The sequence below is a fragment of the Rhinatrema bivittatum genome, chromosome 11, assembly GCF_901001135.1.
Source record: "Rhinatrema bivittatum chromosome 11, aRhiBiv1.1, whole genome shotgun sequence".
Classification (NCBI taxonomy): Eukaryota; Metazoa; Chordata; class Amphibia; order Gymnophiona; family Rhinatrematidae; genus Rhinatrema; species Rhinatrema bivittatum.
Genome location: NC_042625.1, coordinates 99,068,691 through 99,095,134, shown reverse-complemented (window position 1 = coordinate 99,095,134; position 26,444 = coordinate 99,068,691). Strand labels below are relative to the sequence as shown.

Genomic DNA, 26,444 nt, shown 5'->3' with positions numbered 1-26,444 from the left:
GTAACAAAACAAATTGTTAACAATGACTTTTTTAAGTTTAGCGTACGTGCTCAGTCATTCCAGAAGCACTGAGTCACAGCCTTCCTGAGCCCATGACTAAGGCATGGATGGCTTCAGATGCCTGATGGCACTCAGGGACCTGCATCTCTGAGTCACACTCACTCACTGCCCTTTACCTCCAGGCTATGTCTCCTCTGTCACCGAGGACCTGAATCTGAGTCACACTCACTCACTGCCCTTTACCTCCAGGCTAAGTCTCCTCTGTCACCGAGGACCTGAATCTGAGTCACACTCACTCACTGCCCTTTACCTCCAGGCTATGTCTCCTCTGTCACCGAGGACCTGAATCTGAGTCATACTCACTCACTGCCCTTTACCTCCAGGCTAAGTCTCCTCTGTCACTCAGGGACCTGAATCTGAGTCATACTCACTCACTGCCCTTTACCTCCAGGCTAAGTCTCCTCTGTCACTCAGGGACCTGAATCTGAGTCATACTCACTCACTGCCCTTTACCTCCAGGCTAAGTCTCCTCTGTCACCGAGGACCTGAATCTGAGTCACACTCACTCACTGCCCTTTACCTCCAGGCTAAGTCTCCTCTGTCACCGAGGACCTGAATCTGAGTCACACTCACTCACTGCCCTTTACCTCCAGGCTATGTCTCCTCTGTCACCGAGGACCTGAATCTGAGTCATACTCACTCACTGCCCTTTACCTCCAGGCTAAGTCTCCTCTGTCACCGAGGACCTGAATCTGAGTCACACTCACTCACTGCCCTTTACCTCCAGGCTAAGTCTCCTCTGTCACCGAGGACCTGAATCTGAGTCACACTCACTCACTGCCCTTTACCTCCAGGCTATGTCTCCTCTGTCACCGAGGACCTGAATCTGAGTCACACTCACTCACTGCCCTTTACCTCCAGGCTATGTCTCCTCTGTCACCGAGGACCTGAATCTGAGTCACACTCACTCACTGCCCTTTACCTCCAGGCTATGTCTCCTCTGTCACCGAGGACCTGAATCTGAGTCACACTCACATGCTGCCCTTTACCTCCAGGCTATGTCTCCTCTGTCACCGAGGACCTGAATCTGAGTCACACTCACATGCTGCTCTTTACCTCCAGGCTAAGTCTCCTCCATCACTCAGGACCTGAATCTGAGTCACACTCACATGCTGCCTTACTTTACCTCCAGGCTAAGTCTCCTCTGTCACTCAGGACCTGAATCTGAGTCACACTCACATGCTGCCTTACTTTACCTCCAGGCTATGTCTCCTCTGTCACCGAGGACCTGAATCTGAGTCACACTCACATGCTGCTCTTTACCTCCAGGCTAAGTCTCCTCCATCACTCAGGGACCTGAATCTGAGTCACACTCACATGCTGCCTTACTTTACCTCCAGGCTATGTCTCCTCTGTCACCGAGGACCTGAATCTGAGTCACACTCACATGCTGCCCTTTACCTCCAGGCTAAGACTCCTCCATCACTCAGGGACCTGAATCTGAGTCACACTCACATGCTGCCTTACTTTACCTCCAGGCTAAGTCTCCTCTGTCACTCAGGACCTGAATCTGAGTCACACTCACATGCTGCCTTACTTTACCTCCAGGCTATGTCTCCTCTGTCACCGAGGACCTGAATCTGAGTCACACTCACATGCTGCCCTTTACCTCCAGGCTAAGTCTCCTCCATCACTCAGGGACCTGAATCTGAGTCACACTCACATGCTGCCTTACTTTACCTCCAGGCTATGTCTCCTCTGTCACCGAGGACCTGAATCTGAGTCACACTCACATGCTGCCCTTTACCTCCAGGCTAAGACTCCTCCATCACTCAGGGACCTGAATCTGAGTCACACTCACATGCTGCCTTACTTTACCTCCAGGCTAAGTCTCCTCTGTCACTCAGGACCTGAATCTGAGTCACACTCACATGCTGCCTTACTTTACCTCCAGGCTAAGTCTCCTCTGTCACTCAGGACCTGAATCTGAGTCACACTCACATGCTGCCCTTTACCTCCAGGCTAAGTCTCCTCCATCACTCAGGGACCTGAATCTGAGTCACACTCACATGCTGCCTTACTTTACCTCCAGGCTATGTCTCCTCTGTCACCGAGGACCTGAATCTGAGTCACACTCACATGCTGCCCTTTACCTCCAGGCTAAGTCTCCTCCATCACTCAGGGACCTGAATCTGAGTCACACTCACATGCTGCCTTACTTTAACTCCAGGCTAAGTCTCCTCTGTCACTCAGGACCTGAATCTGAGTCACACTCACATGCTGCCTTACTTTACCACCAGGCTAAGTCTCCTCCATCACACAGGGACCTGCATCTCTGAGTCACACTCACATGCTGCCCTTTTCCTCCAGGCTAAGTCTTCTCCATCACTCAGGGACATGTATCTGAGTCACACTCACATGCTGCCTTACTTTACCTTCAGGCCAAGTCTCCTCTGTCACTCAGAGACCTGAATCTGAGTCACACTCACATGCTGCCTTACTCTTCCTTCAGGCTAAGTCTCCTCTGTCACTCAGAGACCTGAATCTGAGTCACACTCACATGCTGCCTTACTCTTCCTCCAGGCTAAGTCTCCTCTGTCACTCAGAGACCTGAATCTGAGTCACACTCACATGCTGCCTTACTTTACCTCCAGGTTGTCACTCAGTCTCCTTCCCTGTTTCCTCTGTACTTTCACTTTTGCTGGGATTCCCCACATCTCAGGGCGTCCCTTCATCATCTCCTCCATGGCTGTCCCCTAATGGAAGGGCATTACCTCTTATCCACTGCTCAGAGTCAGACCTTTTGCCTTGAGGGGAATAGCCCTGTCAGGCCCCGCTTCCTTCTGGTAGGGTCCCCGGGTCCCTGCAGGTTTCCTGCTTCCTGGAGGTCCCTCTCTCCTCACGCTCCAACCTAGAAAGGGCCACTCCTGCCTATTTGCCTCAGAATTTGAACCTTTCAAGTACTTTTCCCAACCAATCAAAACCTTCCATAAACTTCTGGGGAGACAACATCAGCCAAAACCCTAGCACCCAGACGCCTTGGCACCTGGCACTAACCATGACCCAGAAATCCGGCCTCCTGCCCAGCGCCCTCCTGTGGCCACTCTTCAGTACTACAACTGCAACTTGGAAACAGTTTTCCAACACCTGAGTCTCCCCCCACCCACAGTATCCTGTGCTATTAGAATCGAAAGGGACACTAATTTGGGGGTCTCCCCACACATTTCACGCAATACTTTGGTAAGTCATGCAAATTGCAAAGAGGTGGGAGAGGCAGGCAATGGGAGGTAAAGAGAAAGAGTGAAGGAGAGAGACAGAAGGTGAAGCATGAAGGGAGGGGAGGGGGCAGGGGACAGAAGGAGAGGAGAAGGGGCAGTCAGAGCTTTTCCTGGGCTCTCCTCCTGCAGTCTCCCTTTCGTCACAAGGAGAGGGACCCGGACCCTTCCTGAGCCTCTGCAGGGCACCGTTGCCAGCCCTGAATTTCTGACGAGGGTACGGTAGGATGGTCCTCCCTCCCATAGAGAAACCTTAGGGGGGAGCTGAGGGTGGGTCAGAGACGGGGGAAGGTGCCTGACATTGGTTTTGAGTGGAAGAAGAGGATTTTCTAGTTTGCTGTTTGGGCTTTCTGGCGAGTAGGGAGCGGGTCTCCTTCCTCTGCCACTCTCCTCAGCTCGTTTAAGAAGCCGATCCCTCTGTTTCTGAACTATTTTCTACATTTATTCAGGAGCTTCACTTTTGGCATTGGATCACAACATTTACAGAGTAATTTTCACCCCAAATTGTAAATCTAACCTACTATTTTCGCAAGTTTCAAAAGCCATTGAAAGGGCACTTAATGTGGGTGAAAGCTATGGACAGTTGGGTAGCACAGACTGCAGCAATGTTCGAAGGCTACCGAACTGTCCACACCTTCTACCCACATTCAATTTTCTTTACATGAGTAAATGGCTTTTGAAAATTGTTATGGGACCGTCTTACATTTACATTTTTCTTTGAAAATTACCCGGTTAATGTGGACTCTTTTGAGGGGAAGGGGGTTTGTGGCTGAGTTCGATGTCCTTGATCTTGCAGCTTAGCCCGAGCTCACTAGTTGCATGCAGTGAGTGGAAAGTGCTCAGCAGGCTCCTAAAAGGGGTGGGGTTATCCTACAATGTATTGGGATGGAAATTCAATAAGCAGGACTGGCCTATAATCTTTCTGGTGCCCGGCCACGTGGCAGCTTTGTTACCAGGGTCAGGAGCTTGACTCAAAGGTCCACTACGACCCGTTCTCATGGCACAGAGTCCAAGAGTGCCAGCCCCTGCCAAGAGGAAACCTTCTGGGCTGAAGGCTAAGTCAGCAAATCATGACGCATTACGAGCACCCGGCAGCCAGGAACTCCTGGCTCAAAGTCTGAATTAAAGACAAATTTAAGAGCAGGGTTTCTTGTTTAGCTGTTATCTGTGTGTGGGGGCCAGTTCTGTGAGCACCTGGTTAAAAGCAGGGGTCATTTCCATCAAGGTCCCCCTGCAGACCTAATCAAACTGCACTGAAGTGAATCTGAGCGCACACATCCTTCTTGACAACACTCCCCGTATCTTATGGAAGAAAAGTGATGTGCATAGAGGTCCAGTCCTGAGGGGATGCCCTCCTGAGACTGCAGAGCTGTGCTCTCCATCCAGCAGAACAGAAGGTGGGGGTCATAAGCGCTGGAGCTTTTGCCAGAATGATGGAGACAGGCAGATTCTCCCCTGTCCCTAGGAAGCGCCTCAGGACCAAGCAGGCAGTGGTGATGTCATAGCACGCAGCGCAGCAGTCGTCTGCTTGGAACATCTGGAGCCAGCTGCAAGAATTTGGGGATAAATGTGAAAGACCCCTTCAGTTTACCTCCTGTGCCCTCGTATGCCCCTGCTGTCAGCGACCTGCCCAGGCCGGTCCTGGATACGTGGTACCTTTAAACAATGCAAAACCTGCAAAGAAGGATCAGTGAGAACATACAAACAGAGGGGGTGGAGGGCAAAGGTGAAGGGCACCGGTCTACAGGTATGAGCTTGTAAATAAGACTGAAACCTGGAGGAAAAACTAAGCACAAGGATGGAAATGTTTGATAGCAACATTTAAATGCTAAATAAGCGTGATATGTATTATTTAATGAGTGCTGTCAACACAGCCTTGCGCAAGGGAATTGGCAGCCTGTTCCTGCTTACCTAAGGGTGACCTTCTGAAGGTCACACAATGCGTAATGAAAGTGGCTTTGCAGGATTCCCAGCTCTATACTTTACCACAGGAGCAGAGGCAGTCGGCATCCATGCACTCGTCAGTCCCAGGGCAGACTAAGCCAATAGCTTTCAGAAGCTTCCTTGCTTTCTGGCGAGATGAATTTAGCACCACTGAGAGGCCTGTTCTCATGGAACTTGGGAGGGACTTTTTGGCTCTTTGGATGTTTTTTGGACAAGCGAAAGGTGGGAATTAATAGTCTTACCTTCTGCTCCTTCCTACTTTAAATTTATGGTATTCTGGTAAAAGCTTTAATATCAAATGTCTATAAGTTCTATGTATGAGTGAGAACTTCCTGTGCTACTGCTGACCCCCATCAGCTATCAGGATTCATCAGGGCATTCTGCCTGCCATCAGAGATCCTCAGGGATCCTTGGGGGCTGTTGATTACTCTCAGAATCCTTGGGGTCCCAGGGAGCTGCTGTGGTCTGAGATCTTGGGGTCCCCAGGGGACAGTCTGCTGTCAGAATCATCGGGGTCCCCAGCCTGGACTGGCCACTGCTGGAAACAGGATGCTGGGCATGATGGACCCTTGGTCTGACCCAGGGGATTGACTGCTGTCTGGTGTTAGAATCAGTGGTATCCTGCATGGAGTAGCAGTTACTACCCTTAACAAAATGCATGGGGGTAACCTGCATGGGGCAGTAGTTACTGCCCTTAACAGAAACATGGGGTAACCTGCATGGAGTGGCAATTACTTCCATTGGGGCCGATGCAATAAGAACATAAGAAAATGCCATACTGGGTCAGACCAAGGGTCCATCAAGCCCAGCATCCTGTTTCCAACAGTGGCCAATCCAGGCCATAAGAACTTGGCAAGTACCCAAAAACCAAGTCTATTCCATGTAACCATTGCTAATGGCAGTGGCTATTCTCTAAGTGAACTTAATAGCAGGTAATGGACTTCTCCTCCAAGAACTTATCCAATCCTTTTTTAAACACAGCTATACTAACTGCACGAACCACATCCTCTGGCAACAAATTCCAGAGTTTAATTGTGCGTTGAGTAAAAAGAACTTTCTCCAATTAGTTTTAAATGTGTCCCATGCTAACTTCATGGAGTGTCCCCTAGTCTTTCTATTATCCGAAAGAGTAAATAACCGATTCACATCTACCCGTTCTAGACCTCTCATGATTTTAAACATGTGTACTCAGCCAAGAGCACTGTTTAACCTGTTGTCAGTTGCGGGTTAAATAGGCACTAATCCACCTCCTAATGCAATAGGGGGATTAGCGCCTATTTAACCGGGTCCGATGTGGAGTGAATGAGTTAGTGCTCATCGCATGCAAATGCATGTGAATGAGGCTATTACTCATTCACTCCAAATGCAAAAAAATAAATGTGCGTCTCAGATGCACATTTATTGCTCAGATATTAATGCCTGCCTGGAGTAGGCGTTAATGGCTGAGCACACTGAAAAAAAGTACAGAAAAGCAGAAAAAACAGCTTTTCTGTACTTTTTTTAAAGTTAAAAAAAACCCTCTGCCGGCCGCTTTGAAGACTGAAGCTGATGCTCGGCGTCGGTTTTCAAAACCGGCTGACTGCAGTTATGAAACCAATGCTGAGTTTATCGGCAGCAGTGTTCATAACCGGCAGACCACCGGTAACTGCAGGGTCGCGTTAGCAAGGAGGCGCTAAGATCTTTTTCCATCTTTAATTGAGATAAGTTTTCATTTGTTTGATTGGGTTGACCTGGCAACCCTCAGACAGGTGGCAACCCTCAGACAGGTTGCTACAATCCTGTTTTCCCTGGTGCATTCAGTTTCACTTGTTTTGGTAGTTCATGTGCGTACATTTTTTTACACACATAAAATCTGATTTTTTGCACAGCAATAAAACTTATGTGCATAAAATTCCAATTTATGGATAAAAAATGGCTTTTACAAGCATAAACTACTGAAATAAACCAAAACACGTACGAAAAAATAAAGCTGAAACAAATGAACAAACTGAATTGAAAATTGTGGCGAAAGGAGTGGCTGAAAGGAATGAAGAAAAGAAAATGAAAAAGTTTTGTGTGTACATCCCTACTGTACAGAATGGTCGTTCGGATCTTCCTACAAAAAAGTAGGAACTACATCTCCCTGCATGCACAGGGCAAAACCAGAAGTGGCTCAGCCTCTTTGGTTGGCCTTGGTAAGGAGCCTGGCTCCCAGTCCATGAGTGCAGCTGGACTGTGGTGAGGAGGGCTCTGTCTCAGGCATAATTCTGCCCTTTTTACATTGAATCTAGATTATTTTTCACTTGATTACTTGAGGCGAGGGTGAGGAAGGTGACACAGTACATAGTGAATGATGGCAGAAAAAGACCCAGCAATGTTTTAGGGTATTAAATCCCAGAGACCCGGGCTCTGGCACCTTCCTGCTGTGAGGAGTCAAGCGATGCAACCTCTGCTTAAGAAATGATTACATTCTTCTCTTCTAAAAAAACAAACCCCCTTTATGCTAAGCACTCTTTCTATGCAGTTTGATTGGAGAGTAAGTTAGCATGGGGACGGGAGAGCCCAGGTACAGTGGGCTCTCCCGTCCTGCCTCGGTGCTGTTTACAATGGTTTACAGCCCCTGTGCATTCTCGGACAACAGGGTAAGGGATAAAAAAGCAAACAGGCAAAACCCACCTGCTGGGCAGCCTGCACGAGCACTCACTGCCGTACATCCCGGCAGGCTCAGTCTCTGCTGCCCCCCAGTGGTCAGAGGATAGAAACGGACGGCGTGACAGCCCCGTGGCAATGAGAACCTCGGCGCAGGCCTGGGCTGCCTTAACTCCGCGTGCAGTAAGAAAATGTATGCGAATGCGTCCGGAGTTCAAAGAGCCTGCCCGCACAAAACATTATGGGGTAGATTTTAAAAGAAGCGCGATCAGCCTACTTTTGCTTGCGCATCAGACTCAAGCAAAAGTACGCTGGATTTTAGTAGATACGCGCGGAGCCGCGCGTATCTACTAAAATCCTGGATCGGCGCGCGCAAGGCTATCGATTTTGTATAGCCTGCGCGCGCCGAGCCGCGCTGCCTCCCCCCGTTCCCTCCAAGGCCGCTCCGAAATCGGAGCGGCCTTGGAGGGAACTTTCCTTTGCCCTCCCCTCACCTTCCCCTCCCTTCCCCTACCTAACCCACCCACCCGGCCCTGTCTACACCCCCCCCTTACCTTTGTCGGGGGATTTACGCCTCCCGGAGGGAGACGTAAATCCCCGCGCGCCAGCGGGCCTGCTGCGCGCCGGGCCGCGACCTGGGGGCGGGTACGGAGGGCGCGGCCACGCCCCCGGGCCGTAGCCACGCCCCGTACCCGCCCCCAAAACGCTGCCGACACGCCCCCGGAACGCCGCGACGACCGGGCCCGCCCCCCGACACGCCCCCCTCCGAGAACCCCGGGACTTACGCGAGTCCCGGGGCTCTGCGCGCGCCGGGAGACCTATGTAAAATAGGCTTCCCGGCGCGCAGGGCCCTGCTCGCCTAAATCCGCCCGGTTTTGGGCGGATTTAGGCGAGCAGGGCTCTGAAAATCTACCCCTATGCGCATAGGCCATGTTTTTGTACAAGAATCAGGTTTGCAGTGCATGGGCCCCCACTTTACTGCTCCTCTGCAGGGGGGCACGATAGCCAATGCCTTGAATGCAATGGGATTTGCAGGGAGGAGCGCCCAGCTGAGCACAGGAAGTTAGGGTGGGGGTCAGCTCAGGGTGTCCTTCTGTAAAGAAGAGCCCAGCCTCCTGCCTGGTATCCCGAGAGAGCCAGGGCACAGGTGGCAGGGACGTGGTGGAGGACTCCTCTTTACAAGGCAGAGGGAAGATGGCAAAAGAAGACACACAAGCAACTTTGTACTTAAAACTTTAATGAAAGCCATAAGTTAATAAGTTAATAAAGTGAGGTACTCATTCCTGAAACAAGTTTAGCAATCTTTGCTACATTGTTTTCTTCTCTTTTATGGTTTGGTCAAAGCATTCATCCCTCCCCCACTGAGATACATAAAAACATGGCAGCTCTAGGCCTGGAAGACTCGGCTAGGTCAGTGTGACGGAGGGCGAGACCCTCATGCACGAACATGCAAAGCATTCAGTGAGCAGGCGGGCAGGCTGCAGGTTGGCATGCAATGCCCAGGCATGAAATGGACAGACACCCCTGCTCCATCGTATGATGTGAGGAGGGGGGAGAGGGGGATCTAGGAGGCAGCATGCTGGTCCTTAGTGAGATGAAGGAAGTGTGAATATTTATTTATAAGAAACTGCTCTGTTCTGAGCTTCTTCCTCAGTGTGTGAGAGAGCCACACGCCATGACGGAGGGCAGTGTAAGAGCATCGCACGCTGCCAGGACAGGGACCACCTCACACCCCAGTGTAAGAGCATCGCACGCTGCCAGGACAGGGACCACCTCACACCCCAGTGTAAGAGCATCGCACGCTGCCAGGATGGGGAACACCACACACCACAGTGTAAGAGCATCACACGCTGCCAGGATAGGGACCACCTCACACCCCAGTGTAAGAGCATCACACGCTGCCAGGACAGGGACCACCTCACACCCCAGTGTAAGAGCATCACATGCTGCCAGGATAGGGACCACCTCACACCCCAGTGTAAGAGCATCACAAGCTGCCAGGACAGGGACCACCTCACACCCCAGTGTAAGAGCATCACACGCTGCCAGGACGGGGACCACCTCACACCCCAGTGTAAGAGCATCACACGCTGCCAGGAAGGGGAACACCACACACCCCAGTGTAAGAGCATCGCACGCTGCCAGGATAGGGACCACCTCACACCCCAGTGTAAGAGCATCGCACGCTGCCAGGATGGGGAACACCACACACCCCAGTGTAAGAGCATCGCACGCTGCCAGGATGGGGAACACCTCACACCCCAGTGTAAGAGCATCGCACGCTGCCAGGATAGGGACCACCTCATACCCCAGTGTAAGAGCATCGCACGCTGCCAGGACAGGGACCACCTCGTACCCCAGTGTAAGAGCATCACACGCTGCCAGGATAGGGAACACCACACACCCCAGTGTAAGAGCATCGCACGCTGCCAGGACAGGGACCACCTCATACCCCAGTGTAAGAGCATCACACGCTGCCAGGATAGGGACCACCTCACACCCCAGTGTAAGAGCATCACACGCTGCCAGGATAGGGACCACCTCACACCCCGTGTAAGAGCATCACACGCTGCCAGGACAGGGACCACCTCACACCCCAGTGTAAGAGCATCGCACGCTGCCAGGATAGGGCCCACCTCATACCCCAGTGTAAGAGCATCACACGCTGCCAGGATAGGGACCACCTCACACCCCAGTGTAAGAGCATCACACACTGCCAGGATAGGGACCACCTCACTCCCCAGTGTAAAAGCATCACACACTGCCAGGATAGGGAACACCACACACCCCAGTGTAAGAGCATCACACGCTGCCAGGATAGGAACCACCTCATTCCCCAGTGTAAGAGCATCACACGCTGCCAGGATAGGAACCACCTCATTCCCCAGTGTAAGAGCATCACACGCTGCCAGGTTAGGGAACACCACACACCCCAGTGTAAGAGCATCACACGCTGCCAGGAAGGGGAACACCACACACCCCAGTGTAAGAGCATCGCACGCTGCCAGGACAGGGACCACCTCATACCCCAGTGTAAGAGCATCACACGCTGCCAGGACAGGGACCACCTCACACCCCAGTGTAAGAGCATCACACGCTGCCAGGATAGGGAACACCACACACCCCAGTGTAAGAGCATCACACGCTGCCAGGAAGGGGAACACCACACACCCCAGTGTAAGAGCATCGCACGCTGCCAGGATAGGGACCATCTCATACCCCAGTGTAAGAGCATCACACGCTGCCAGGATAGGGACCACCTCACACCCCAGTGTAAGAGCATCACACGCTGCCAGGATAGGGAACACCACACACCCCAGTGTAAGAGCATTACACGCTGCCAGGATGGGGAACACCACACACCCCAGTGTAAGAGCATCACACGCTGCCAGGAAGGGGAGCACCACACACCCCAGTGTAAGAGCATCGCACGCTGCCAGGATAGGGACCACCTCACTCCCCAGTGTAAGAGCATCACATGCTGCCAGGACAGGGACCACCTCACACCCCAGTGTAAGAGCATCACACGCTGCCAGGATAGGGAACACCACACACCCCAGTGTAAGAGCATCACACGCTGCCAGGATGGGGAACACCACACACCCCAGTGTAAGAGCATCACACGCTGCCAGGAAGGGGAGCACCTCACACCCCAGTGTAAGAGCATCACACGCTGCCAGGACAGGGACCACCTCACACCCCAGTGTAAGAGCATCACATGCTGCCAGGATAGGGACCACCTCATACCCCAGTGTAAGAGCATCACACGCTGCCAGGACAGGGACCACCTCACACCCCAGTGTAAGAGCATCACACGCTGCCAGGACAGGGACCACCTCACACCCCAGTGTAAGAGCATCACACGCTGCCAGGATAGGGACCACCTCACACCCCAGTGTAAGAGCATCACACGCTGCCAGGACAGGGACCACCTCACACCCCAGTGTAAGAGCATCACACGCTGCCAGGATGGGGAACACCACACACCCCAGTGTAAGAGCATCACACGCTGCCAGGATAGGGACCACCTCATACCCATTGGAAGATAGCACAGCCCACTAGCCTGGGTGGGGCAACTGAATGCAAGAACATCCACAGATCTGTTCACCCAGTGCTGGTGTTATAAACGTTTTCTGTCAGGATCTGTGGAAGGGAACAAAACACATGGAGGTGAGCAGAGGGCTGTAGTTGGTCAGAGCATTTTCAGACTCTGCGCTGGGGATGAATGGAGAGGGTCAGAGTTTGGGGTCAAAGGGCACTGGGTGTTGAATTTCTTTTCAGTTTATTTTAAGGGCCCTGCACTGCTATTGACCCAGCTGTCCAGGAAATGCAGACAGTAAGGGATGAGGCTCCCGAAACACCTGGATTGCAGGTACTGTAGCAGAGCTGGCCTCCCAGAGCCACACCAGCAGACAGCTCTGTGTATTTAGGTCTAGCCTCTCTCACAATGCATTCTGGTACATGTAGTCCAGCCTGCTCTACTGAGAGACAGTGGTAAAACAAATGACCCAGCATTGACAAGACCCCACACAGGCCCCACCCCCCTTTTACTGTCATGCCTGGGTTTTAGCATCTCCCTGTGTCCCCTATTGCCTGCATGGGAAGCATCAGCTTGTACTGGGGACACAGATGCAAAACACACTATGGACGTTGCTAAGTTACAAGAAAGCTGGGTCTGTCTCCTCTGTAGATGGTGAATGAATGTAAAGGGCTTTTCAACAGCTAAGCAGTTTGGCAGGAGAAATAGCCATGTGCCAGGGCTGGCTGAGTCACAGTCTGTGGGATACCAGAAGGGGATCGGAGGCTGCTTAGGGTGGGGATGAGGGGATTTGTCCAGTGTGGGGCCTGCAGACAAAGATAAGGGAGAGTGAGTGACGCAGTAAGATCCTGTGGACCAATGAATTCCAGCTGTGGAAAGGCATCGTGAGCAGTGAGAGGCTGCGAGTGCAATTTCACTTCCCATCAACAAAAATGTCTCCCAGTGGAACTTTCCAGAGCTGGATTGGAAACAGTGATGGATGACGGAAGCCAATCTGTGCCAGCCCCACCAGAATCAGGCTTTTTCACACAAGGTTAAGCAGCCCTGCAATGTACAAAACCCCACACAATTATAATCCTGATAAGAAATTAACTAACATGTTTGCATATTCTGTGCCTTTTAGAGACAACATTACTCATTCAAAAGGAGCCTGGATGCATCCAAGGGTTTTTATCATAGGCACCAAAATATAAGAAGAAACTGACCTCACTTGTGCTTCTGGTTTTATAACAGTCAAGGTATAGGATGCTACACAGGAAGATCTCCCTTTCTGAGGTCTACAACATGGAAGATGCATAACCCCCACACACAACAAGCAGATGCTATAGCAGCCAAGTGTCTGAAATAGGGAGAAAGAGGTCACATAGGAACAAAACAAATCAACGTATTTCAGTCTGTCCTGCAAAACGGCCATTTCAGCAGGGCTGTCTCATCTTCTTTGTCAGTGTCTCCCCAACTTGTGAAAAATGGCCACCCAATTGGTGATGCCCCTAGATCCGCACACGGGGTGAATTTCAGGACTTTGCATAGCTCTGGTATGAGGCTGGCGTAGATAACTAGTGCTCTGGCTCACCGGCCCTGTGAGACTGTACCCACTGCAGGCTCTAGGATTCCTTCCAAAACAAACATCACTCCAGGACAGACTGACGTCTGCAGTAGGACAGACAGAAGACAGACAGATGAAGAGCAGAAGATACTTCGTGCTTCTCTGAAACGTTTTCCTGGTCCTTGTCCATGCAGAAGAATTCCCCGCTCTGCATGACGTCGAGGAGATGTTAGGTGTGCAGAATTTCTTGACACCTGTAGCAGGCACTTTCTGATGCTGTGGAGATGGTGGGACAGGAGCATTCCTGGGTGTGCGTTCCAGTGCTGGATCTCACTGTCCTCAGCCTTGCTCTCTGCTTGTCTTAAGGGTGATACAGAAAGCAGCTCTTCTCCAAGTCCTTCCTCCTCCTCTCGCAAGTGCTATAACCCCAGCATGCCCAGAGACCCAAGAGCCTTCCTTCTGTCCTGGGTGTACAGAGCCTGGTGAGGAGCTGGGCTGCTGTCTTTAGTCCATGACTGACGGCTAACGTAGCCAAGACAGAAACAGCTGGCCCATGACTGAGGTTTGCATGAAGGAAAAAGGCTCCAAGCACAGAGCAGGAAAGTCCTCTGAAGATGCTGCTTGCTGACTGCAATCCTCAGAGTACTTTTGACTTTGAGTCACTCAAAGAGTTTGAATGGTCAGTGGTATTGGAGGGCTCAGTCCATATTGGCACTGGCCGATCGTGAGATATTTAAGGTCTGGGCAGACATGGAGATGTCAACCTGGTCAATAGGACTGTGATAGTCAGAAGTAATGTCCTGGTCAATGAGAGGCATCTGCAGGGTGGCCAGAGTGAAAGAGCTGAGTGACCTCTTCCTCAGGCACTGGGAGTAGAAGCCCAACAACAAGTCCAGCTTCTGCTCTATGGACTGTACCTAGAGGAAGAAAAGAGAAGCCATGTGAGGACCTTGTCTGTGAACCCTGTGCCCACGCACTGCACCCTGACCCACCCGCTGTGACCAGCACGTGGTAGCTCCCAAGCCTCCGTGAGATCAGGGTCGCTTCTTGTTAAGTGGAAGAGGAAGGTGTTTGCCCTCCACAGCTGCAGCTTTTTATGGGTCGGATGTACTAAAGGCTTTTTTCCATTATAGGGGTAATTTTCAGATAGGTTTGCAAGCACAGAACCGGCCTTTTAAAACTTCTCAGGGTGGGAGGGGGGCTTCTGAATATAAAGTGATTGCATTGAGGTGTTTGAGGGCGGGGCCATGCTTTGCACACGCCCTCAGGGTGGGAGGGGGGCTTCTGAATATAAAGTGATTGCATTGAGGTGTTCGAGGGCGGGGCCATGCTTTGCACACGCCCTCAGGGTGGGAGGGGGGCTTCTGAATATAAAGTGATTGCATTGAGGTGTTCGAGGGCGGGGCCATGCTTTGCACACGCCCTTTTCTCTTGTTGGAAAGTCACAGCTGCTCCCATTGTTTCCTCACCCAAACTTTCAAAACTCGGGCTGAAATTTGCGGGTGAAAAGCAGCCAGAGATTTTATCCTATGTCTGAAATTCACCCTCTCTGTGTCTACGGGAAAAAGGCTCAGTACCCGGGCGGGCCCCCATGCCATTTCTTTCAAAAAGAAAAATGTATGCAGCTACTACAAAAGATTTTCATAGACCTAACCCCGAAAAGTCTCTGTTTTGGTGATTTTATCAAGTGGTACAGTCACCCACTCCACCATTGGGAGCCTGATCAGCAGTCCGGGCTCTGGCAGAAGGAAATTAATTCGATTGCTTTTCAAGCGCAGGAATTTTCCACTCTTGTGCTGTGCTTCAGCTGCAAAGCCTTTGGGATCTGTGCAGAAACTGCTTACTAAGAGAGATCTGGAAAGAACGGGCACATACAGATTTTCTTCCAGGTTACAGGAGCTCCCCCCACGCCTGAAAGATCCGGCCTGCGCTCACATTTATAATGGAATAAAAAGCTACAAAAGTTGCCCTCCATAAGCTCAATGTAACAGAGCAGTGTTTAGCATCTCATGGGCTGTTGATGCAGGCAGATTCCCCTAAGAATATGAAGAGCAGGAGGACTTTGGAAAAACAATGCCATCCCATGAACATGCCCCCCGACACCCGGCCATCATCCCACCCAGGACTCTCACACTATTCTTACCTGTTTCTCCACCTTCACCACTCGACCCATCATACTCAGCTCATCTGCAGGCTCCAGGTCTGTGGGAGGAGGGAACCCCTTCTCCCCCTTCTCCCGCGACTTCTTCTCAATGGGAATAGGGCCCCTGCCGATGATCTGATCCACGCTGGAAAAGACAAGTCAGGATCAATCCTCCACGGCAGGAGCACCAGCTCAGTGTCTGGGGCTGCATTTTCCTCTTGGTGTGCTCACAGATTCCCAATAAGAACAGAAGAAGATGCCACAGTGGGTCAGACCAAGGGTCCATCAAGCCCAGCATCCTGTTTCCAACAGGGGCCAATCCAGGCCATAAGAACCTGGCAAGTACCCAAACACTAAGAAGATCCCATGCTACTGATGCAATTAATAGCAGTGGTTATGTGGGTTGCTATTTTAGGGATGTGCATTCATTTCAGCCACTTCAGTGTTACACACGTAGCTTGCTGACTTTCTAGTACACACAGGAAAATGGATAGTATGCGTGTATCTCATTATTAAAATACATGCTTACTGTCCATTTCCCATGGTAGATGTGTACCCACCGAAAGAAATGTATTGAATGCACATCCGTAGTGTATTTCTCCTTTGTTGTGATAGTAGATTTTGTGTGTATATACATGTGGGGTGTTTTTCTCTGGCAGTAAGCTCTTGCTGCAGGTGCTCAGTATGTGGGTACACGTTTCTGTCGAAGGCTGTGTCTGCAAACGGATTTGTTTTGCGTGTGCACCTCAATAGGACTGAACATCACTTGTAAGCCAGAGTATGCTGGAAATGATCCTAATCCCTCAAACTTACTACCAATTCCCTTCTTAATATCTGTGTTATAGCAACGTGAGCCTCTTTCTGGAATTCACAGATCCAGAACAGAATGACAAACTTACTGAGAAGGGCTTTAAACTGAGATCGTTCTGGATGGGCGAAACAAAATCCCTCAGGTAAATAAACACTTGTATAGAAATGGGGAAAAAGGGAACAGCTGGCCATATACTAATGCCCTCATAGTATAGGAAATAAAGCCCCAGGTCTAGAGGCACTGGCAGTCATGGAAGAAGCTGTCACAGAGACCTGGGACACAGAAATCCAGGACCGGGATAGAGTTATATTCAGGAAGGAAGAGAGGAGGAGTGGCACGATATCTAAAAAATATTTATTAAAAGCAAAAGCCTGTGAGAGAATAAGTTGGGCTGCTGGATGACCAAGGGAGGTGAAGGAAGTGGCAGAAAATCTGAATGAATTCTTTGCCTCCATCTTTACACTGCAAGCTTTCTTTGATGCTGATGATTCTGAAAAACTGAAACAAATTACTGTGATAATGGAGGATATAACAGATCAAACTGACAAACCAAAGAGTAACAAATCTTCAGTACCAGATGGCATCACTCCAGAGTCCAAACAGAACTCCACCTTCAAACCTAATACCAGTAATCTGGATCTTATCATTTAAAACAGCCGTGGGTGTTCCAGGAAACTACAGAGCGGGGAGCCAGATATCAGTAAAATGGTGGAAGCCATTCTTAGAAACAAAATCACTGGCCCCCATAGAAAGACAGGACTTCATGGGGAAGAGGCAGCATGGTATTTAGCTAAGGGAAGCTTTGCCTTTCAAATCTATTAGGTTTTTTTGAAAGTTATAGCATAGGAGGCGGTGTCCTATTGTGGATTGGTTAAAAGGCTGGAAACAGAGAGTAGGACTGCATGGTCAGTTTTCTAAATGGAAAAATGTCATGGGAGTACTAGAGGGCTAAGTACTGAGAGCCTGTGCTGTTTAACACATCCATAAAATGATTTGGAAAAGAATGAAACAAATGAGGTGTTCAGATTCACAGATGAAAAAATTATTCAAAGTTAGCAAAACACAAGTGCACTGTGAGGAACTGCATGGAAATCTAATGTGGATGGAAAAGAAACCTAACACCAGAACTGCTCCCAATCCTGGAGGCTGCACCTTCACAAGGACATCAACTGCTTGGCGTCAGTCCCGAGGGCAGTGGTCTTTGTTCTAAGTATAAGGAGATAGACGTAAAGATCTGAACATGCACGCCCTGGCCTAGAGGAAAGGTGGGATAGAGACCTCCAAGATTTCTACGCACAAGAGGCGAGCCTCTTCCAACAGAACGAAGGCTGAGCAGGAAAGGGGGTAGACTCCATAATCTAAGGAAATGCCTCCTAGTAGAGTGGTGGAGACAAAACCAATATCTGAATTCAAGAAAGCAAGGGATAAATACAGGGGATGTCTGAGGGAGTGCTAGAGATTGTAAAGCTGAATAATTGGTGTGATGGGCAGTCTGGACTGGCCATATGGTCTTTTTCTGCCATGACGTTTTTATATTTCTATGTTGCAGGTACACAATGATAGTTTCTTTAATGAGTTACCACTCAGGCAAAGGATCTTGGAGACCTTGAGGACAATTCAAATCCTTAGCTCAGTGTGCAGTGGCAGCTAAACAAGCAAATAGAGCGTTAGAAATGATCCAAAAAGGAATGCAGAATAAAATGGAAAATATGATATCGCCCATGGTGCTACCACACCTTGAGTACACGATGCAGTTCTGGTTGCCCCATCTCAAGAAAGTAATAGCGGAACTAGAAAAGGTGCAGAGGAGGGAGACAAATGATAAAAAGGGATGGATCATCTCCTCTGTGATAAGAGGCTACACAGGGGGCTCTTCAGCTTGGAACAGAGATGACTGAGAGGGGACAGGGTAGAAGTTTATAAAATCATGAGTGGGGTGCAATGGTAAATAAAGGATGGTTATATACCCTTTCAAATAATACTAAAACAAGGAGACCTCCGTGAAACTCACAGCCAGCAGATTCAGAACAGACGGTAGAAAGTGCTTTTCACTCCGCGCACAGTCAGGCTGTGGGATCTGTTGCCAGGGGATGTGATCAAGGTGACCAGCACAGCGGGGTTTGGACAAGAACCTGCAGGAGACGTCCATCACTTAAGCTGTTTCTATCCCTGGGAATGAGTAACAGGAATCTGGGATCTGCTGGGTACTTGTGACCTGGACTGCCACTGGTGGAGACAGGATGCTGGGCTCGATGGACCTTGGTCTGACCCAACATGGCAATTTCTTATGAGGAAAGGTGGGTTATAAGTGGTGAGCTGCAGGGACATTAAACATTGTCATAAGAAATATTGTGGCAGGGCTATTGGGAAAGGTTTGCCTGTTTGCAGATGATACCAAAAACTGCAACAAGATAGACAACTGCAAGGTGTGGAAAGCATGAGATGGGACCTAGTGAAGCCTGAGGAATCTGGAAGCTACGATCTAATGCTAGAAAATTCTGGATCATGCATGTGGATTGCAAAAACATAAGGGAAACTTATAGTTTAGGGGTGATCATGAGGCCAAAGAGGTAGACAAAGCAATGGCAAAAGTCAGAAGAATGCTTGGGAATCCTCCTCTACATTTCTCACTGTATCTGTCTAGACTTCATATCAGCACACGCTCCCTGTACTCACCGGCACTGGAGACTCTTGATTCTGCTCAGCATGTCCAGGTGTCCAGCCGAGTACTGCTCAATCACATCCTTCACATCATAGGGTCGCAGAGTCTCCTTAAATTTTCTCTTTGCTACCAAGAACCTCAGAATCCTGCCATTCAGAAGACAAAGCCGCACAACAGCACAGAGCTCAGAAGCTGGAGACACTTATTTGTGCTCTTGGGACTACTGACAGCTAAGGGAGGAGATGATTCAGTGGGTGGGATTGCAGCAGGGACACTCACTGCAATCCCCACCCACTGGAGATGCCCTGCGTCTGCTGAAAGCATTTCAGCAATCACCTCCAGGGCATGAGCCTGCTGCTGCTCGTTCAGTGCACTGCAAAAAGCAGGCCCACTTAATTGGACCGGCTGGTGCTGACCCGCTGGACCACCCTCACACTCTTCCAAGGGAGATTTAATCAGAATTATCATATGCTAGCTCCCACCATCACATCACCATCTTCCTGAAAGACAATGTCCCACACAGATGACCTCACCACGCCTTTAAAGAGTATGGAGAGCAAAGTGTGATGTCATCAGCTATGTGACAGAGTTCTCTGTTATCAACACAACTAAGGATCCTGGGCTATAAGGGACAGGTTGTGCATGAGCTACATTAAAGAGGAGTCATGCTGGGTCAGACCAATGGTCTACTAAGCCCAGCATCCTATTTCTGACTGTGGCCAGTCCAGGTTATTTGGAAATACCTGGCAGATCTTAATGGGAAGACCCATTTCCAGAAGTATGAGGTGGCGAACCCCAAGTTTATATGGCTAATCATTATTTCTGGATAATTATGTAAACCTTTAAGCTCCCTGCAAAAAATGTGCGGCATACAATGTACTGGACAATAACAATATAACAACCAAGCAATTATTTTATATTTGCACACTAAATGCTGTGATTTTCCCTATATGTGTGTGCTGTTTACTCCGCTTCCTTTCTGTGCTATCAACCTTTCAGCTCCACCATGCTACTGATCTTGACCACATTCTCCAGAAACAAATTCCACAGCTTAATTGTGCACTGACTGAAAACCTCTTACATTTGTTTTAAATCTGCTACCTATTAGTTTCATGATATGTCCCCTAGCCCTAGCACTATTTGAAAGGATAAATAATCATTCCTTATTAATCTGTCCCCTATAACCCATGATTTCTAAACCTCTATCATATCCCCTTCTTCAGAACCAGGGAAGGCCCTCCGTGTTGGCACGACGTGGCCCCTCAGGCTGTCCCGGACAGTGGCCTGAAGTCTGAGATTTTCCATGACTCCTCTTTATTGGACCCCCAATATCTTTCTTGACCAGTTTTTGGGAGTATAGGTCCGGTCTCCTGCAGAACTTTTATCCTACGTGGCTCTGTGCCCTCCCCAAGTCGGTCTGCTTGTCATTTCGGTATATTTTGTACTTGGTATCACCGTGAACCTCTGGCTGTCCTTTTTCCAGCAGGTCTCAGAGGTGCCTGCAATGTCACTAGCGCCTTCCATGCTGACTATCCCATCATCATTTTTAGACTCCAGGCATTCGCATACAGACACCTAAGGAATTCTTTTTATTCCTTATTCGCAACCCACTTATAGGCAGTAAATTCCGGTAACTTGGAAAATCAGGCCTGGCTCAGCCTGTCCCTTGGGGCATGGAGCTATCAGGCCATCTTAATTAGGCAGCAGGAAATTGTTTAAGCACCACCAGCCCTTCCTGACTGCTCAGACTAAGGTCTGATGGCCTCTTCTCGGCCTTTTGTCCAAGATTCAGACTCTGTAAAAGAATGAATGCCCCCTCCCCAGGAATACAAGGCTGTTTGGACCCTGACCTAACCAGGAAGATGAAAGGATTCTGCCGTGCCTGCAGTCTCCCCCCTCTCTCAGCACGCCAGGGCCCAGCACCCATCCCTTTCTAGTGATGCTTTTCCCTTAAGACATTTCTAAAGGGAGATTGTGAAATGAAATATAGACATACAGTATTACCTTGAGAGATCGGGCCCGCTCTACCGCCGGTCCCCCTTTATGGAATTCCATCCCCCCAGACCTAAGACAGGAATCCTGCCTCCCATCCTTCAGGAAGAGACTTAAGACTTGGCTCTTCAAACGAGCTTTCCCGGACTCCAGCTAATGTCCTTCAGCTTCAAGTTCTATAACACAACCAGCTCATTTAACTGTTCCTTGTAAATATTTAAAATACTATTAACCTTTTCTTTTTCCTTCCTCTCCCAGTTTAAGCTTCCCTGTTTTTTGTAACTGCTTTCTTCCGCACTACAGTTCCAGTTTGTTTTTTCTTTCTATGCACCACTGTTTTAATGTAAACCAGCATGATGTGATTTTATCATGAATGCCAGTATATAAAAACCTTAAATACATAAATAAATGTTTATTTTCTACTTGGCCATGCGAATCCTGGTGCTCCTATACAGGTGTAACATAGCAAGCAAACTCTGAGCAGCAGGGGAAGTGGGAATTTATTTGGGTAACTTTTGGCAGTCAGGAAATGCTCATCTGGCTAGACATAAGCCTCACCCCAGAACACCCCGTGGTCCATTGAGCTCAGCATCCTGTCTCCCACAGTGGCCACACCAAATCACTTGGAAGTAAGAGGTGGAGAAACCAAGCTCTATTTGACTGGACCTGTCCTCCAGAAACCCTTCCAAACCTTTTCTGAACTTAGTTATACACAAAAGGTCAGCACATATGGATTTGAGAGTCACAGCCATCCTCCTGCCCTCCCCAGAAAGGTGAATAGAAAGCTCAGCACTTGGGCACTTTCAAGGACCCTCTACCCCACAGCACTGCATCCTAACCCACTCCCACCCAAGCCACATCTCAGCCATGACATGACCCATGCTGTGGCACCCACCTGATGGCTCTGATGAGGGTCTTCACTGCCGGCATAATGTCCTCCACGGTCAGGTTGCTGGAAAATCCCTTCTCGTCATTGCTCTCCTCACCTTGACCTTCAACTAAGCAAATCAAAAAGAGTTGCAGGAAATGCAGCAGCCCAGACAGCGCATGTAATAGATGCGATGTACGCATGTGTACTGTGCGATGTGTACGCAGCTATGTAAGTCTCTTTCCATGTGTGCACACACAAGATGCAGCATGACTTGCCATCCACGGGTGGCCTGGTTTTCAGCCTCAGTGAAGCCCGGAACCTGGTCCTATCATTGAAGCTCCAGCTCTTCTGCACCTTGGTGGGGCTGCTGAGCTCATTCATGGTCTCTGGAGCGCTGGGGGAGGCACGTGTGGGGGGTGTCAGATACTGCTTGCCACGACTCCTCTGCTTCTGGGAGCTGTTCATACGAATACGATCCTTCAGCCCCATCTTATTGCTGTGAGGAGGAAAAGCAGAGAAGGCACGGTCACTGCAGGAAACTGATTGGGTGTCTATACATTAAGCAGGAGAGTTCCTATCAAAAAAAAGGAGTCTGGGCATTTGTGCATCAGCAGCAGAGACACTGTTACTGGGGGACAAGGTGCGCCTGTACAGCAAATAGGAGAGATAACGATACTGGGGGAGGTGGAGCGTCTGTGCATCAGATAGGAGAGATGCCATTAATGGGGGAGACAGGGGGTCTGTGCATCAGATAGGAGAGATACCATTACTGGGGGAGGTGGAGCGTCTGTACATCAGATAGGAGAGATACCATTACTGGGGGAGACAGGGGGTCTGTGCATCAGATAGGAGAGATGCCATTAATGGGGGAGACAGGGGGTCTGTGCATCAGATAGGAGAGATACCATTACTGGGGGAGACAGGGGGTCTGTGCATCAGATAGGAGAGATACCATTACTGGGGGAGACTGGGAGTCTGTGCATCAGATCAGAGAGATACCATTACTGGGGGAGACAGGAAGTCTGTGCATCAGATAGGAGAGATGCCATTACTGGGGGACAAGCTGCGCCTGTACAGCAAATAGGAGCGATAACGTTACTGGGGGAGGTGGAGCATCTGTGCATCAGATAGGAGAGATACCATTACTGGGAGAGACAGGGGGTCTGTGCATCAGATAGGAGAGATACCATTACTGGGGGAGACAGGGGGTCTGTGCATCAGATAGGAGAGATACCATTACTGGGAGAGACAGGGGGTCTGTGCATCAGATAGGAGAGATGCCATTACTGGGGGACAAGCTGCGCCTGTACAGCAAATAGGAGCGATAACGTTACTGGGGGAGGTGGAGCATCTGTGCATCAGATAGGAGAGATACCATTACTGGGGGAGACAGGGGGTCTGTGCATCAGATAGGAGAGATACCATTACTGGGAGAGACAGGGGGTCTGTGCATCAGATAGGAGAGATACCATTACTGGGGGAGACAGGGGGTCTGTGCATCAGATAGGAGAGATACCATTACTGGGGGAGACAGGGAGTCTGTGCATCAGATAGGAGAGATGCCATTACTGGGGGACAAGCTGTGCCTGTACAGCAAATAGGAGAAATAACATTACTGGGGGAGGTGGAGCGTCTGTGCATCAGATAGGAGAGATGCCATTACTGGGGGACAAGCTGTGCCTGTACAGCAAATAGGAGCGATAACGTTACTGGGGGAGGTGGAGCATCTGTGCATCAGATAGGAGAGATGCCATTACTGGGGGACAAGCTGCGCCTGTACAGCAAATAGGAGAGATAACATTACTGGGGGAGGTGGAGCGTCTGTGCATCAGAAAGAGAGATACCATTACTGGGGGAGACAGGGGGGTCTGTGCATCAGATAGGAGAGATACCATTACTGGGAGAGACAGGGGGTCTGTGCATCAGATAGGAGAGATACCATTACTGGGAGAGACAGGGGGTCTGTGCATCAGATAGGAGAGATACCATTACTGGGGGAGACAGGGAGTCTGTGCATCAGATAGGAGAGATACCATTACTGGGGGAGGTGGAGCGTCTGTGCATCAGATAGGAGAGATGCCATTACTGGGGGAGACAGAGAGTCTGTGCATCAGATAGGAGAGATGCCATTACTGGGGGAGAAAGGGGGTCTGTGCACTGGATAGAAGAGATGGCATTATGGGGAGACATAGGGAATCTGTGCATTGGATAGAAGAGATGGCATTATGGGGAGACATAGGGAGTCTGTGTACTGATAGAAGAGATGCCATTATGGGGAGACATAGGGAATCTGTGCATTGGATAGAAGAGATGGCATTATGGGGAGACATAGGGAATCTGTGCATTGGATAGAAGAGATGGCATTATGGGGAGACATAGGGAGTCTGTGCACTGGATAGAAGAGATGGCATTACTGGGGAGACATAGGGAATCTGTGCACTGGATAGAAGAGATGGCATTATGGGGAGACATAGGGAATCTGTGCATTGGATAGAAGAGATGCCATTATGGGGAGACATAGGGAATCTGTGCATTGGATAGAAGAGATGGCATTATGGGGAGACATAGGGAATCTGTGCACTGGATAGAAGAGATGGCATTATGGGGAGACATAGGGAATCTGTGCATTGGATAGAAGAGATGCCATTATGGGGAGACATAGGGAATCTGTGCATTGGATAGAAGAGATGGCATTATGGGGAGACATAGGGAATCTGTGCACTGGATAGAAGAGATGGCATTATGGGGAGACATAGGGAATCTGTGCACTGGATAGAAGAGATGGCATTATGGGGAGACATAGGGAATCTGTGCATTGGATAGAAGAGATGGCATTATGGGGAGACATAGGGAATCTGTGCACTGGATAGAAGAGATGGCATTATGGGGAGACATAGGGAGTCTGTGCATTGGATAGAAGAGATGGCATTATTGGGAGACATAGGGAATCTGTGCACTGGATAGAAGAGATGGCATTATGGGGAGACATAGGGAATCTGTGCACTGGATAGAAGAGATGGCATTATGGGGAGACATAGGGAGTCTGTGCATTGGATAGAAGAGATGCCATTATGGGGAGACATAGGGAATCTGTGCACTGGATAGAAGAGATGGCATTATGGGGAGACATAGGGAATCTGTGCACTGGATAGAAGAGATGGCATTATGGGGAGACATAGGGAATCTGTGCACTGGATAGAAGAGAATGCATTATGGGGAGACATAGGGAATCTGTGCATTGGATAGAAGAGATGGCATTATGGGGAGACATAGGGAATCTGTGCACTGGATAGAAGAGATGGCATTATGGGGAGACATAGGGAGTCTGTGCACTGGATAGAAGAGATGGCATTATGGGGAGACATAGGGAATCTGTGCACTGGATAGAAGAGATGGCATTATGGGGAGACATAGGGAGTCTGTGCATTGGATAGAAGAGAATGCATTATGGGGAGACATAGGGAATCTGTGCACTGGATAGAAGAGATGGCATTATGGGGAGACATAGGGAATCTGTGCACTGGATAGAAGAGATGGCATTATGGGGAGACATAGGGAATCTGTGCATTGGATAGAAGAGATGCCATTATGGGGAGACATAGGGAATCTGTGCATTGGATAGAAGAGATGGCATTATGGGGAGACATAGGGAATCTGTGCATTGGATAGAAGAGATGGCATTATGGGGAGACATAGGGAGTCTGTGCATTGGATAGAAGAGATGGCATTACTGGGAGAGACAGGGGGGGTCATTGCATTGGATAGAAGAGATGGCATTACTGGGAGAGACAGGGGGGGTCAATGCATTGGATAGATGAGACGCCATTATTGGGGGAGACGGAGCGTGCATTCATTAGATAGGAGAGATGTTGTTACTGGGGGAGGTGGAGTCCCTGTGCAACAGGCCTTGGGATTCAGAAGCAAAGAAGGCAATCCACGTACATGGGAGGGAAACTCAAGGGAGAATCTTAAAAATCTCTCGCAGAAACCTGGGAGGAGGTCTTGGTGCTGGTGACTCTGCAATGTCAGAGAGACCGGCTTTGTCAACCTGTGATGCTGTGCCAGCATGGGGGTGAGATGCTCCTTTCTCCCCGGCTGCTGGGAAGGTGAGATGGGGAATTAGTTTAGCATAAACTCCAATGATTTACCATGACTCTGAGCCTGGGTGATACACAGGACCTCACTGACAAATGTTTATCAGATGGGAGTGGCTGTGGGCATGGCCCAGGGTCCTCCGTGTCTGAGAGGAGGATTGTTAGCATTAATTGAATAAATACGGCTTGCAGGGAGCAGCTCTGGGCAGGCTGCGTGGACCCTTTTCATCTCTATCCGCCGGTAGTTACTACGGCAGTAACTGAGTGTCGATTCTTCAGAGATACGTTGTTGTTTTATCGGTGTGCTAGGTTTAGTTTGTTACTCATACTGTAGATGTTTTAATATCATTGCCTTTGGAAAGGTAAAGATTTGTAAACACGTAGATTCACAGAACATCCAGAAGAAACGTCAAGCATTGGCACATGAGCGGGATTGGGG

At 49.6% G+C, this 26,444-nt stretch overlaps 1 protein-coding gene across 1 annotated transcript in view; it reads right to left on the bottom strand.

Annotated features, from left to right (window-relative positions):
- Nucleotides 1-9,832: 9,832 nt before the first annotated feature.
- KCNQ4 (potassium voltage-gated channel subfamily Q member 4) overlaps nt 9,833-26,444 on the bottom strand; it is a 135,487-nt gene continuing 118,875 nt past the window's right edge. The window contains 5 exon segments of the mRNA XM_029571438.1: nt 9,833-14,349; nt 15,576-15,720; nt 19,063-19,194; nt 21,936-22,038; nt 22,187-22,407. Of these exon segments, the coding sequence (XP_029427298.1) occupies nt 14,131-14,349; nt 15,576-15,720; nt 19,063-19,194; nt 21,936-22,038; nt 22,187-22,407 (820 nt within the window). The 3' untranslated portion in view covers nt 9,833-14,130.